This window comes from Haliotis rufescens, unplaced genomic scaffold, assembly GCF_023055435.1.
Source record: "Haliotis rufescens isolate VD_foot unplaced genomic scaffold, xgHalRufe1.0.p SCAF_1, whole genome shotgun sequence".
Classification (NCBI taxonomy): domain Eukaryota; kingdom Metazoa; phylum Mollusca; class Gastropoda; order Lepetellida; family Haliotidae; genus Haliotis; species Haliotis rufescens.
The window spans coordinates 86,979,196-86,990,698 of record NW_025963779.1 but is presented as its reverse complement, the minus strand read 5'-3'; the positions used below and the strand labels follow the sequence as shown (position 1 = coordinate 86,990,698).

The 11,503-nt window shown below is 42.4% G+C and overlaps 1 protein-coding gene across 1 annotated transcript in view; it reads right to left on the bottom strand.

The window, feature by feature from the left end:
* Nucleotides 1–265: 265 nt before the first annotated feature.
* The window catches only part of LOC124147085, a 28,310-nt gene continuing 17,072 nt past the window's right edge, over nucleotides 266–11,503 (bottom strand). The window contains exons 2-3 of the mRNA XM_046517700.2: nucleotides 5,810–5,973; nucleotides 266–5,162 (exon numbers count right to left, since the gene is read on the bottom strand). Coding sequence (XP_046373656.1) covers nucleotides 1,881–5,162; nucleotides 5,810–5,973 — 3,446 coding nt within the window. The 3' untranslated portion in view covers nucleotides 266–1,880. The remainder of the gene's footprint in view (nucleotides 5,163–5,809; nucleotides 5,974–11,503) is intronic.

Genomic DNA, 11,503 nt, shown 5'->3' with positions numbered 1-11,503 from the left:
ACCATCTTTTAACCTCTTTTGGTATGACCAGGCTGGGGATAGAAACCCCGACCTTCCGCTCTCCAGGAGGACGCTCTACCACTAGACCAAGGAGACAGTCAGCACCTTTGTGGAACAGGGCTCTGATTATGATCCTTGGATTGTCAGCACTCTGTGCAGATAGACCATAACCATGGTAACCATCTGCAGCCTGCATCACTTTGAGATTTAGTCCAACATATGCTGAGACACTGTGATGTCCAAATTTTTCTCAGGTGATAATGAATCAACTTTAAGATTTAATCCCAATCCATCTCACTTCCAAACATCATGCCTCGCAACATCTAGTTGTCCGGGTAACCAGCAGATGAAGAAACCTGCTCCATGTGCACCCCACCCCGCCCCTCAACCCCCACAACACCGGCTTTACTTGATATGATATTCCTACCAAACATGCTTCATGTGAATCAAACCCTTCAACAGTTAATGTACTCAGTTGCCTAAACAGCCTGTTTCAAGAACACCACAGCATAGTGCCTGGATTAGTGGATTTGTAACCCATGTGATTCTATATGCCAACACTGAATTTGAACCCATCACCCTGGTTCCTGTCAAGCTATCAAAGCAGGATTCCCCTTTCAGATTAAATGTGAACGTATAACTGATGTGACATCCTGTTTGTAAGGCAGGACAGTTAGCCTGGCCCTCCCCCTCTTTGATGTACCCTGCTGGCCATGTGATCAGCTCCATTACATCCCATATGTCAGTGTCAGACTCCACCCACCAAAGCCTCCTCCTCCTTATCTACATGGAAGCCAGGAGTAGAACTATAAGAGCACATTACACTGTATATTCTCTGGATGGTTTAAGCTATTCTGTGGATGGCTATTCCATATCTAAGAACAGTTTCATGAGTATTTGTAAATCAGTTCTGTTAACAAATATTCCATATCGCTTATGTTCCTATGATATTTTCATAATTACTTAATCATGATTCCTAAATTTGAACATTCACACGCAGCTATATTCCAGGATTGAATGAATGTTGTTTAATGATGCAGTCAGCAATATTCTAGCAATATTACAGCAACCTCTACAGCCGAGTTTGGGCCAGACGACCAGTGGTTGATATTTAAAGCAATATCCCATAGCATCAGGGTATGATGACCCAGCCTGACCACCAAATTAGTTGTCTCTTACAACAAGCAGTAGCGTGCATGCGATATATTTTAACCAAGTTCCTCAATGGGTCATAGTTAAGATGTTACTTAAAATAGCTTTTTAACATGAAAACATTTCTCAATAGCTGTTGTTTTTTCAAAGAAAGATATTCATCACACGCACCATAATATATACATGAAACAGAAAGTTTCCAAGATCAAATGAGAATTTGGTTGAAAATGAAGTAACAATTTCAGAGCAAAGAACAACAAACCTTACTGACTAAAGACCTTAGCTGTAGGTAAACATATCAGCACATTTCACTGTTGAAACATTTTTACCTGAATTATAGAACAAGATTTTTCATAGGATGCCATTTTTGTTGAGTCTCACATCTGTTCACCCCGAGTTTCTTGTGTCATGATTATCATTATGAGATATATCTGTAGCAGTAACTACGTTCACAGCACCGTCCAGTGAACTCGTCAACAGTGTTTGGCTGGGATATAGTCTTCACACTGTGCTTCCTATACTCTGAGATCTGTGGACTTTCTAGCACTGAATTATCCAAAGTAACCCCCCAGAGGTCAGAGCTATTCATTTAATAGTCCACATTGAACACACAATCATGAGTCCTCCATGAGAATCATGTCTACTTATAAGTAACATCAGATGAAAGTATAAATATTATGTCTTTCTCCCCTCCAGTTAACTTTGATGCTTGGACACACCCAATGCTCCTAGTACCCGTTGCCTTCCGGCAGTTCAGGGGTGCTCTGATCCTCATACCAGATCTTCTTATGGACGAAAATGGTGGAAATGACTCTCTCAATAGCCACCAAGGTCATGATGCACAGACAAAGACAGTGGTTGTCTATGGCCAGGTTGTACTCAGGATCCAGCGTTGCTGCAGTGCCGAAACTGATAGCTGCCTCCTCAAATAGCCCAAGTTCCATAAATGCATAGCCCAACACTGACCACAGGAATGGAATGTCTGTTTCATACACATCCTTCATGAGCTGGATGATCCATTTCTCGGCCAACTTTGGTTGCCGCAGCATCACATTTGAAAGGACAAGGATGTATTTGCCAAGACATCTAGAGGGCATCACAACCTCCTCCTGTGCATCAACCTCATCCTGAAGAGGTTCAGGCAGGGTAACCTTCTCCAACCCCCCAAACACAATATCATCAGATTCCCTCTGAGCCTTCAGAGCATCCTCCAAGTACATGATAGCATCGTCATAGTTTCCCTGACTGTATAGGAAGTTGGCATACTTGACACAAACACTCTGGTTCATGTTGATCGCAATGGCATCTTGGAAGTACTGCTCTGCCTTGAGAATAAGCTCCAACTCCTGATCGATGGATTCACAGATGCAGGCCTTCACGTAACACATCGTGGCCAGATTGCCCAACATGGAACACATTTCAGGACCAACGTCTCCATCATGTAATTCTTTGCTTATCTCTATACTTTCCATGTAGGAGTCAATTGCCTTGTCCACATCCCCAGCGAAGGAGTGCATCTGCCCCAGCTGGTACAGAGTGGAGACAAGATCCCCCTTGATGTCCTCTCCCAAGACATCCTGGATGTCCCTAGCCTGTTCCAAATAGTGCACAGCATTCTGATACTGGTTCATGCTGATGTGGGCATCAGCAGATCGACTGAGGAGCTGGTTGTGGAGAGCCATGTCATCTGAAGATGTGGTCATCTCGTCTGTTGTCTGAGGCTCGGAAAATGTCATGTTCTCATGGTTTCCAAAGTCAAGAGCTTCATTGTAGTAGGTAAGAGCAGTCTTGTAGTCGTACTGTGCAAAGTAGCAGTCACCCAGAATCTGGAGGATTCTCATACATTGTCTCTTTTCACCATTCTTACTCTCTTGCATCAATGTTCGCCCTATGTTTAAATATTTAATTGCTTTGTGTTGTAAATTTAGGACATTATAAGAGTTACCCAATATGTAGAGATTTTGACAAATTAACCAAAATTTTTCCTTTTTCAGTTCAGGAATTTTCTCGCCGTACATATTCCAAAACACTTCAAAAGCCTGGTAGCACATTGACACACACTTGTGATATGACTTCATCTTGTAGTAGCAAATGCCCAAGAGGGAGTGAAGGAGTCCTTGGAAGAAATTATCAGAATCTACTCTGTAAGAAAATTGTGCCTGTCTGGTCATCCTGTAGGCCAGTTCAAACACAGAGGCAGCCCGAGGATACACATGGAGCATGAAGGTAGACACGCCTAACATACACAGCACATGAGCATTCTGTAACAGAGAATCCTTCCCATGTGCGCTGGATGCTCTCAAGTACCCCATGGATCTCTCATAAGAGTCTAGAGACTCATTATAGTTTTTCACCACAAAGTGGCAGTCCCCTAGCTTCCTGAGAGCCTTTGCCAGGTAGTCTATGTTAGATTCATCATTGTTCTCAAGAACCATCAGAGCTTCTGTGTAACAGGTGATGGCTTCATTGATACTGTTCATGTCCTCGGCTGATACTGTCTCATCTGATCTCTTGCTTTCAGGACTGGAATCAGCACTATCTGATTCATCAGATGCTTCCTTCTCGAAGAACTCGCTCATGGCAGTGATGATATGCTTATGCAAGGCATCCTCATGAAGGACTTTGGCAACATGGGCATTGCCCAGATCAATCAAAACAAGGGCCACTTCTCGGTGGGCATCACGTTCTTGGAGATCTCGAAATATCTGCAGAGCCCTCTCAAGGTGCACCATGCCCTTCGAAGCATCTCCTTGGCGAAGACAGAGAATGCCAATGTTCTGTAGTAATTGGGCACTGAACCTAAGAAGTCGTACTGTTCCATCCTGAATGTCATCTACAATCTGGAGAATCTCCTCACACAACATTTCAGCCTTCTGGTACTCCTCTTCATGGAGTAGCTTGGCAACAACTTTATGGAACACTTTTGCAATGACCAGCTTGATTGGTTGCTCTTGAAGTGGGGAAACAAATTCTTTTTTAACTGGTGGTTCTGGCGATGTTGCTTCCTGGGATGTGGCTCCTGGGAGGTCGTTCTCCTCTGAAGGCTCAGAAGCTAGCTGCAAGATTCCACTAATTTCACAGTTTTTTCTTTCTTCAAGAAAAAAGTCCCAACCATTTTTGTCAACATCACTGGCGGCTAGTTCATAACTCAGTGAGTGTTCCTTCACAGCAGTGTCAACTTTGGCTTCAGCGTCTACATCAGCATGGTCACTGTACTCTGCGTCACTGCCATCTGTTAGAGTATCAAGACTTAGCCTCTGAGAAGAACTTCTGTCAAAGTCCAATGAGCCTCGGAAGTGCAACACTTCATCTAGAATCTCTTGAATGTTTTTATTATACAATCGTCTCTTGCAATATAACTGCAGTCTTTTGAACCAATTTGCATTCCCGATAGTCATGGCTTCATTAAGAGGAGCCTCATGCAGACTCTCCAAGCTGAAAGACTGAGTCAGGAAGCCAGACTGGTATGGCTTGATGCCCAAACCAAGCAGACTGGAAAGGGGAAACTTTGTAGATGTAGTAGGTGTGAGGGATCCCATCACATTCTGGGTATGATAAGGATCCACAACCCTCCAGTTTTCCCTGAGCCAGTTGTGGATGGTTCTAGCTAGCACATCTTCAAGCCCCCGCACTCTGTTCACTGCCCAGTCCCGCTTGGACTGGTACCAGTCCATCCACTGGTTATCCTGCTCCAACTCTATTTCAGTTATACACATCTCTATTGTCTCCTGCAACAAGGTAGTAGCATGAACACACAGCCACTGCCATTCTAACGGACTCTGTCTGCTTGTTCGACTCCTCCTGGTGCATGTCTCGGAAAGACCAATGAAGATCTCAATCTTGGATCGGTAGTTCTCCTCAGGCGTATCCTCCAGTCTCTGGTAGGCCTTGAGGAAGAGCCTCTCGGCCTCTACGAGGTTGAGAGCCTCCAGCTGGGCCAGGGCCTTGTCCAGCACTTCCCGCGTCCCCTGGCCCACTTCTTGGTCCTCCTCCATCTCGTCCTCTACAACCTGCAGGAAGTAAGGCACATCTATGAATGTACTTTGCGACACAGTAGGCTCAACATTGACACACATTTTAATAATGTTAGACACTTTCAACATTTCCATCTAACGGAAAATACAACACAAATTTTAAAGTATTCAAAATAGTCACTGTTTTGATAGGCATTTTCTTTTGGTATAAACAACAATGTTGTAACCAGTGTCACATGACTAATACCAACCATACTACCCATATTCTTGACTATAATCATAATTTCATCATAACGACTTTTTCCCAGGGCTGGTCAGAAATGCACACTATCATGATTTTTTTCTTTCATTCTGTTCAGCTTTAATTCTGACATACAAATGTAAGATCATTAGTTTATACATTTCATTCAAATGATTTTGGCTAAGTGCGCAATTTACTGCCAGAAGTGAATTCTGTGACACGTCTGTGATTGATCATTTCTGTAGTACGTAAACGCATTGTAAACACACCTCCTTGTCTTGTCAAGTTGTCATCGTCCCCTCACAAGTATCAGTATCAGTTTAATATGATCTTTCCAGTTTGATAGGTCCTATAACACAACAATGTGTAGTGTTTAACACTGACATGGCTGATATGACACATAGCAGTGCTCCAGCAATGGGGAAACGTGTGTGAACCTCACCTTCTCCACATCATCGTCCTTAGCTGTGTTTTCCCGAGTATCATCCTGCTGTATCTTCTCCTCCCCACCGCCGCCGCTGCCGCCAGCCTTGATGACCTCCAACACTGACTCCAGTGACTGACCACCAGTCAATATAAAACCAGATACATCATTCTCCTTCCAACCTGAAACACAAGAAGAAATCATGAGGGTGGCAACAATCTGAGGACATGAGGGACACACCAACCTGAGGAGATGAAGGACACAACCAACCTGAGGAGATGAAGGACACATCCACCTCAGGACATGACAGACACACCCACCTAAAGAGATGAAGGACACATCCACCTCAGGACATGACAGACACACCCACCTAAAGAGATGAAGGACACATCCACCTCAGGACATGACAGACACACCCGACTGAGGAGATGAAGGACACCCCCACCATGGGACCTGAGGGACACACCCACCTCATGAAGGACACCCCCCCTCAGGACGTGAGGGACACACCCTCCTCAGGACATGAGGAATAAAACCACCTCAGGACATGAGGGACACACTCGCCTCAGGACATGAACGACACCCCACCTCAGGACATGAGGGACACACCCACTTCAGGACATGAGGGACACAACCACCCCAGGACATGAGGGACACACCCAACTCAGGACATGAGGGACACACCCACCCCAGGACATGAGGGACACAACCACCTCAGGACATGAGGGACACACCCACCTCAGGACATGAGGGACACACCCACTTCAGGACATGAGGGACACACCCACCTCAGGTCATGAGGAACACACCCACCTCAGGACACGAAGGACAGACCCACTTCAGGACATGAGGGACACACCCACCTCAGGACATGAGAGACACACCCACCTCAGGACATGAGGGACACACCCACCTCAGGACATGAGGGACACACCCACCCCAGGACATGAGGGACACACCCACCTCAGGACATGAGGGACACACCCACCCCAGGACATGAGGGACACAACCACCTCGGGACATGAGGGACACACCCACCCCAGGAAATGAGGGACACACCCACCTCGGGACATGAGGGACACACCCACCCCAGGACATGAGGGACACACCAATCTCAAAACATGCAGAATCTGTTCAATCAGGAATATATTACATATTGTAGCATGTGGTATGTTAATGTGGGAGGAATATATACATGACATGGAATATGTGCATGACAGCTGAGACATTTTTAATTAAATTGGGCAAGCACAAGATCTTAGATTCTAATTTTCCCTGTGACTTAACCAGATGGAGGGCTATTTGCCAGGTACATTTCACTGGCTCCTTAATCATTTCTCAAGCCACTCAAGTTAATTACTATTGCCATAGGGCTGGAAATGAATCTATTTCTACAACATAAATTTTCATTTCCATGTTTGAATAAAAATAACACACATTTCATCACAGAAAACAAAAATTGTCATTTCAGATAAATGTGGGATTCAAACCCAGGACTGGGGGATATTGGGGAATGTACTGTATTTAAACAACTGGGCCACCTATCAACAAATAAGTTATGAGTAGGTTTAGTATGGGATTTCTCCACCTTGTTTCAGATACTATTCCCCGACCACACCATGTCAGTGTAACTCATTGTGTTTACCAGTGTCACTGTAACTTATTCTGTTTACCCAGTGAGAATGTGGGAAGGTGCGACATGAACTCTGCACCGAAGCATCTACATCATGTGTATCGTGTTCCCCGCAGTCAGCTCGTGTTGCGGCAAGCTGCACCCCATGTCTGCCCTAGCCTGTCGGCCGGTCACCAGGGTCCTACATGATCTACTGCTGCTTCTTTGTTCTCAGTCTTTCAAATCAGTTATCTCAGCCGATATCTCAAACCCTCAATCATGGAAATTTGTTGTTTTTTTACTCTCAGGAAACATATCAATACTGGTGTTGCTGTTTGATTCTCCGGGTATTGAGAACAAAGCCAACAGCTGTGATTAAGATGTACACACCATAACCTGCCAATGCTGCGACCTACAATACCTGCCTGGCTGGATTCAGAGGGACTAGGTTAATGCTCAATCCTAATGTTGTTCCAATGTATTATAGTTACTATTACAGACCGTGAAACCAAAAAATCCCGACCCCGATTAGATGGTTTCAGTTTAAGATTATTCACTACATTCTTACAACTAACAAATATTTATATAAAATTGGATATGTTGATTCTCCTTTCTGTACAAATCAACCTGAAACTATAATCCATATGTTGAATGATTGTGAACATGTAAGAAATATTTGGGAGAGACTATATCTGGTTAAAATCTGTTGTGGAAGGAACCATTGATTTAAACAGAGAAAATGTTTTGTTTTGATTTCAAGGCAAACACAAGAACCCATTGAATATCGTACTTTAATAACAAAACAAGTAATATACAGACAATGCAGGAAAGGATTAAGGCCACATTTTGAACACATTCAGCATGAGGTAACATGATATTACAATGCTACAAAGGTAATGTCATTCAAAAATTGTAACTATGCAAACTTTTGTAGTTTTTGGTCTTCCTTCCACACTTTGTTAAAAACTGAACAGTGATGCACTGATACAGTACGTGGACTTTACAGGCAAGACTTTATTGTATGGAAAGATGTACATTTTTTTAAAACCATGTACCACAACTATATTGACATGACATGTATATATAAATGCTGTACCTGCTGAGATGAATTTTAAAAAAAACTATAAAAAAAACCCAAAAAAAACAACAAACTAATCCCGACCCTATTTATCTGGACATTTTCCTGATCTTATATCGATGCAAAATACACCAATCTCATAAACATGGAGTCATGATCCTATAAATAGACAAGTGATGAACGCTGGAACCGCTTTTAAGCTCCATACATCAATGTAATGTCTGCTTGCTCAATAAACTACTCACTAACATTTCAAATACACTTAGATGGGTGTTTCTCAATATATTGGTGATTTTGCAGACAAAAATGTCTGCAAGTCATTTTTCACAATAAGGTATATAGGGCGGTTCACTCAAAGAGGTATTCAAACCTAGTTTCTATGGTTACTTCATTGAGTGAAATCCCATCTCAAATATCTATTATTTTAAGACAGATGTCACATGATAAAGAGATAATGGCAAAAATGTGTTAAAAAAGAAAAAGAAAACATTTCTGGATCGGGAATGCAAAATGCAACAATAACTTAGTTTTCACCCTTTAATGTTTCAAAATATGCCATCAACTTCTGTCCTTTCAATCTGTCAAGGATAAACTAAATATGCAGATTGACATTTTATATTTTCCACAAGTGTGACCACCACCTCAATTTTATAATTACTGGTCAAGGGTGATGTTTTGGCATTTGACTAGCGGACCAGTGAATAGTTACGTTGTGGAGGGCACACTCCAACAGGCTGATGTTTTGGGCTTGGCCCCGTTGCACAAAGTGATCGTAGCGCTACAAGTATCGTAAACCTATGTTAAAGTATGGAAGTTAAAATCATCTCTGTTCTAAGATAGCTTTGTGTAACGGGGCCCTGCAAATTTGTAACCCTGTGCACTCCCATCGAGTACAAATCCATAAGAAATTAGTAGGCCAATGTCCGCCTCAAGGGAGGCCGAGCCCCAGAGGCCACACCCCACTTGACCCAAGCCGGTCTCACTTTCCACAGACCATACAGATCATGCAGATTACAGGGCAATATAAATAGGATAATCTGCTGTGGCTAACAAAGATCTGAAGTGTTCTCACAACACTTGCACCTGACACAGGGGATAACAGATTGAGTTACAAGCTGTAAGTCCTAGGCAAACACTCGTACATCTACATGAGACCAGATGACTCAGTCAACATCCCCGGGCCACCAGCGACTCAATCATACTCCTATAAATGTATATAGACTAAGGACATTTTTTTCAAGTTTTGGTTTTGATTGGCCACAACAGATACCTGGAGAACAAACCTTTATATAAGAAATAAGATTTTAAATTTTTTTTAAGACAGTTACAATGACCACCATAGCTTTATTAGGAAGTGACTTCAGAATCTCCCCCTCTCTAATTACAGTAAACTATGTTTATACCAAACACGTTAATAACAAACTCACGGATAAAACAAACTGTTTTTTAGGGTCCCGTCCATTTGCTGTATATATGTTGTATATGTGCTCATAATGAACTTTAGTTATAACGAACTAAAATAAGTGGTCCCTTTGAGTTCGTTATAAACGCTGTTCACTGTACACAGATTTCCTCTTGATCAAGATTGTAAATTGATTTGACACAGCTATTTTTAGAATATTTCAAATTTGACTGAGAATCCAGCTATGGTTGTGAACGGTCTAGGGAATTCATAACAATAGGCTTGAGATATAATACCCTGGATAATCAAGAATGCATCACCACGAGGGACACCAACCATGGCCTTTGGGAATCAAACCCAGGTGTGTGTCATGACAAGCTATGCCTACACCACTAGGCCACCCGAACACCCTGGTATTACAAGGCCCTCATTAAAGATTACTCTCTAAGGCCTTTGAGACATTTCTCATAAAAAATGTAACAGGTTCATTACCCATGACATAGTCTGAAGCTTAAAAGCATGTGTTGTGCATGAGAAGAATACATTTAGACGATTATGAAAGTGTTGCTTTCACAAAAGCCTCTGAGCGACAGCCTCGATACCCATTGCGAATTTGGCAGGCTAAATGAGCACCATATATCTCCATGAAGTAAACATTTCTCTGTTAATGTACATACTTCACAATACATTTATGGGATGCAGTTTACTCAAGCATGGATCTGTTAATATATTATCATGGCTATGTTACTGAAGCAAGGAAAAGGGTGCATGTGAAGTATGGAGTATTTCATCCAGTATTAACAGAGATAAGAACAGTCAATATATTTGGAATAATATCAATTCTGAGCCAAGTTTAAACCACTCTGAACAGTACTGTATTTTCTTGAGTATAGTGCGCACCCAAGTGTAATGTGCAACCCCCTCTAGTGGATTCAGTATTTTGGAAAACAAATTTTGAATATTATATGCAGAAAAAAATGACACCGTACCCCTTCAGCGAATTCCGGTAAACGAACGGGTGATAAGTAACTTCGTCAATACAAATTTGAAATTTGAGATACAAAAATCACCAGACATGTTGATTTACCATTTAAATTGTTGTTTTTTTTCTGCTAGGCATTGTTTTACATCCAGGGATTAAGATTACCTTGCATATTTTCTCGTAAACTAAGCCAGAAACAGCAATAATTCTTGAAATCTACCGGTGATTCGGTATTTCCGCTTATCAAGACAAGCAAACTTAATGGACGAAGAATAGCTACAGTGACACAGGATGTAGTTGTCTTGCACCTCGAAACTGCTGAGCATGGCGAGCTGCTGATGGACAATTGATCAATATAAGGGATATTCATGGGTACAGGGCTTAGTTTTATTGTTTCACTCAACACTCAGCATTATTTGAGCTATATCACTTATGGCCTGTAAATTATCATATGATGTACAGTAAAAACAGTGATTGATATTATGAGCAATGCATAGGTGGATCCAGAGGGACCCACACCACACCCCTCCGCCCCACCCCTTTTGAAAACCAAAGTGGTATGTTGTAGGCAGTACAATTATCTGAGAGAGGAGTTTGATATTTTGGACCCCTCCCTTTTGAAAATGCTGGAACCGCCC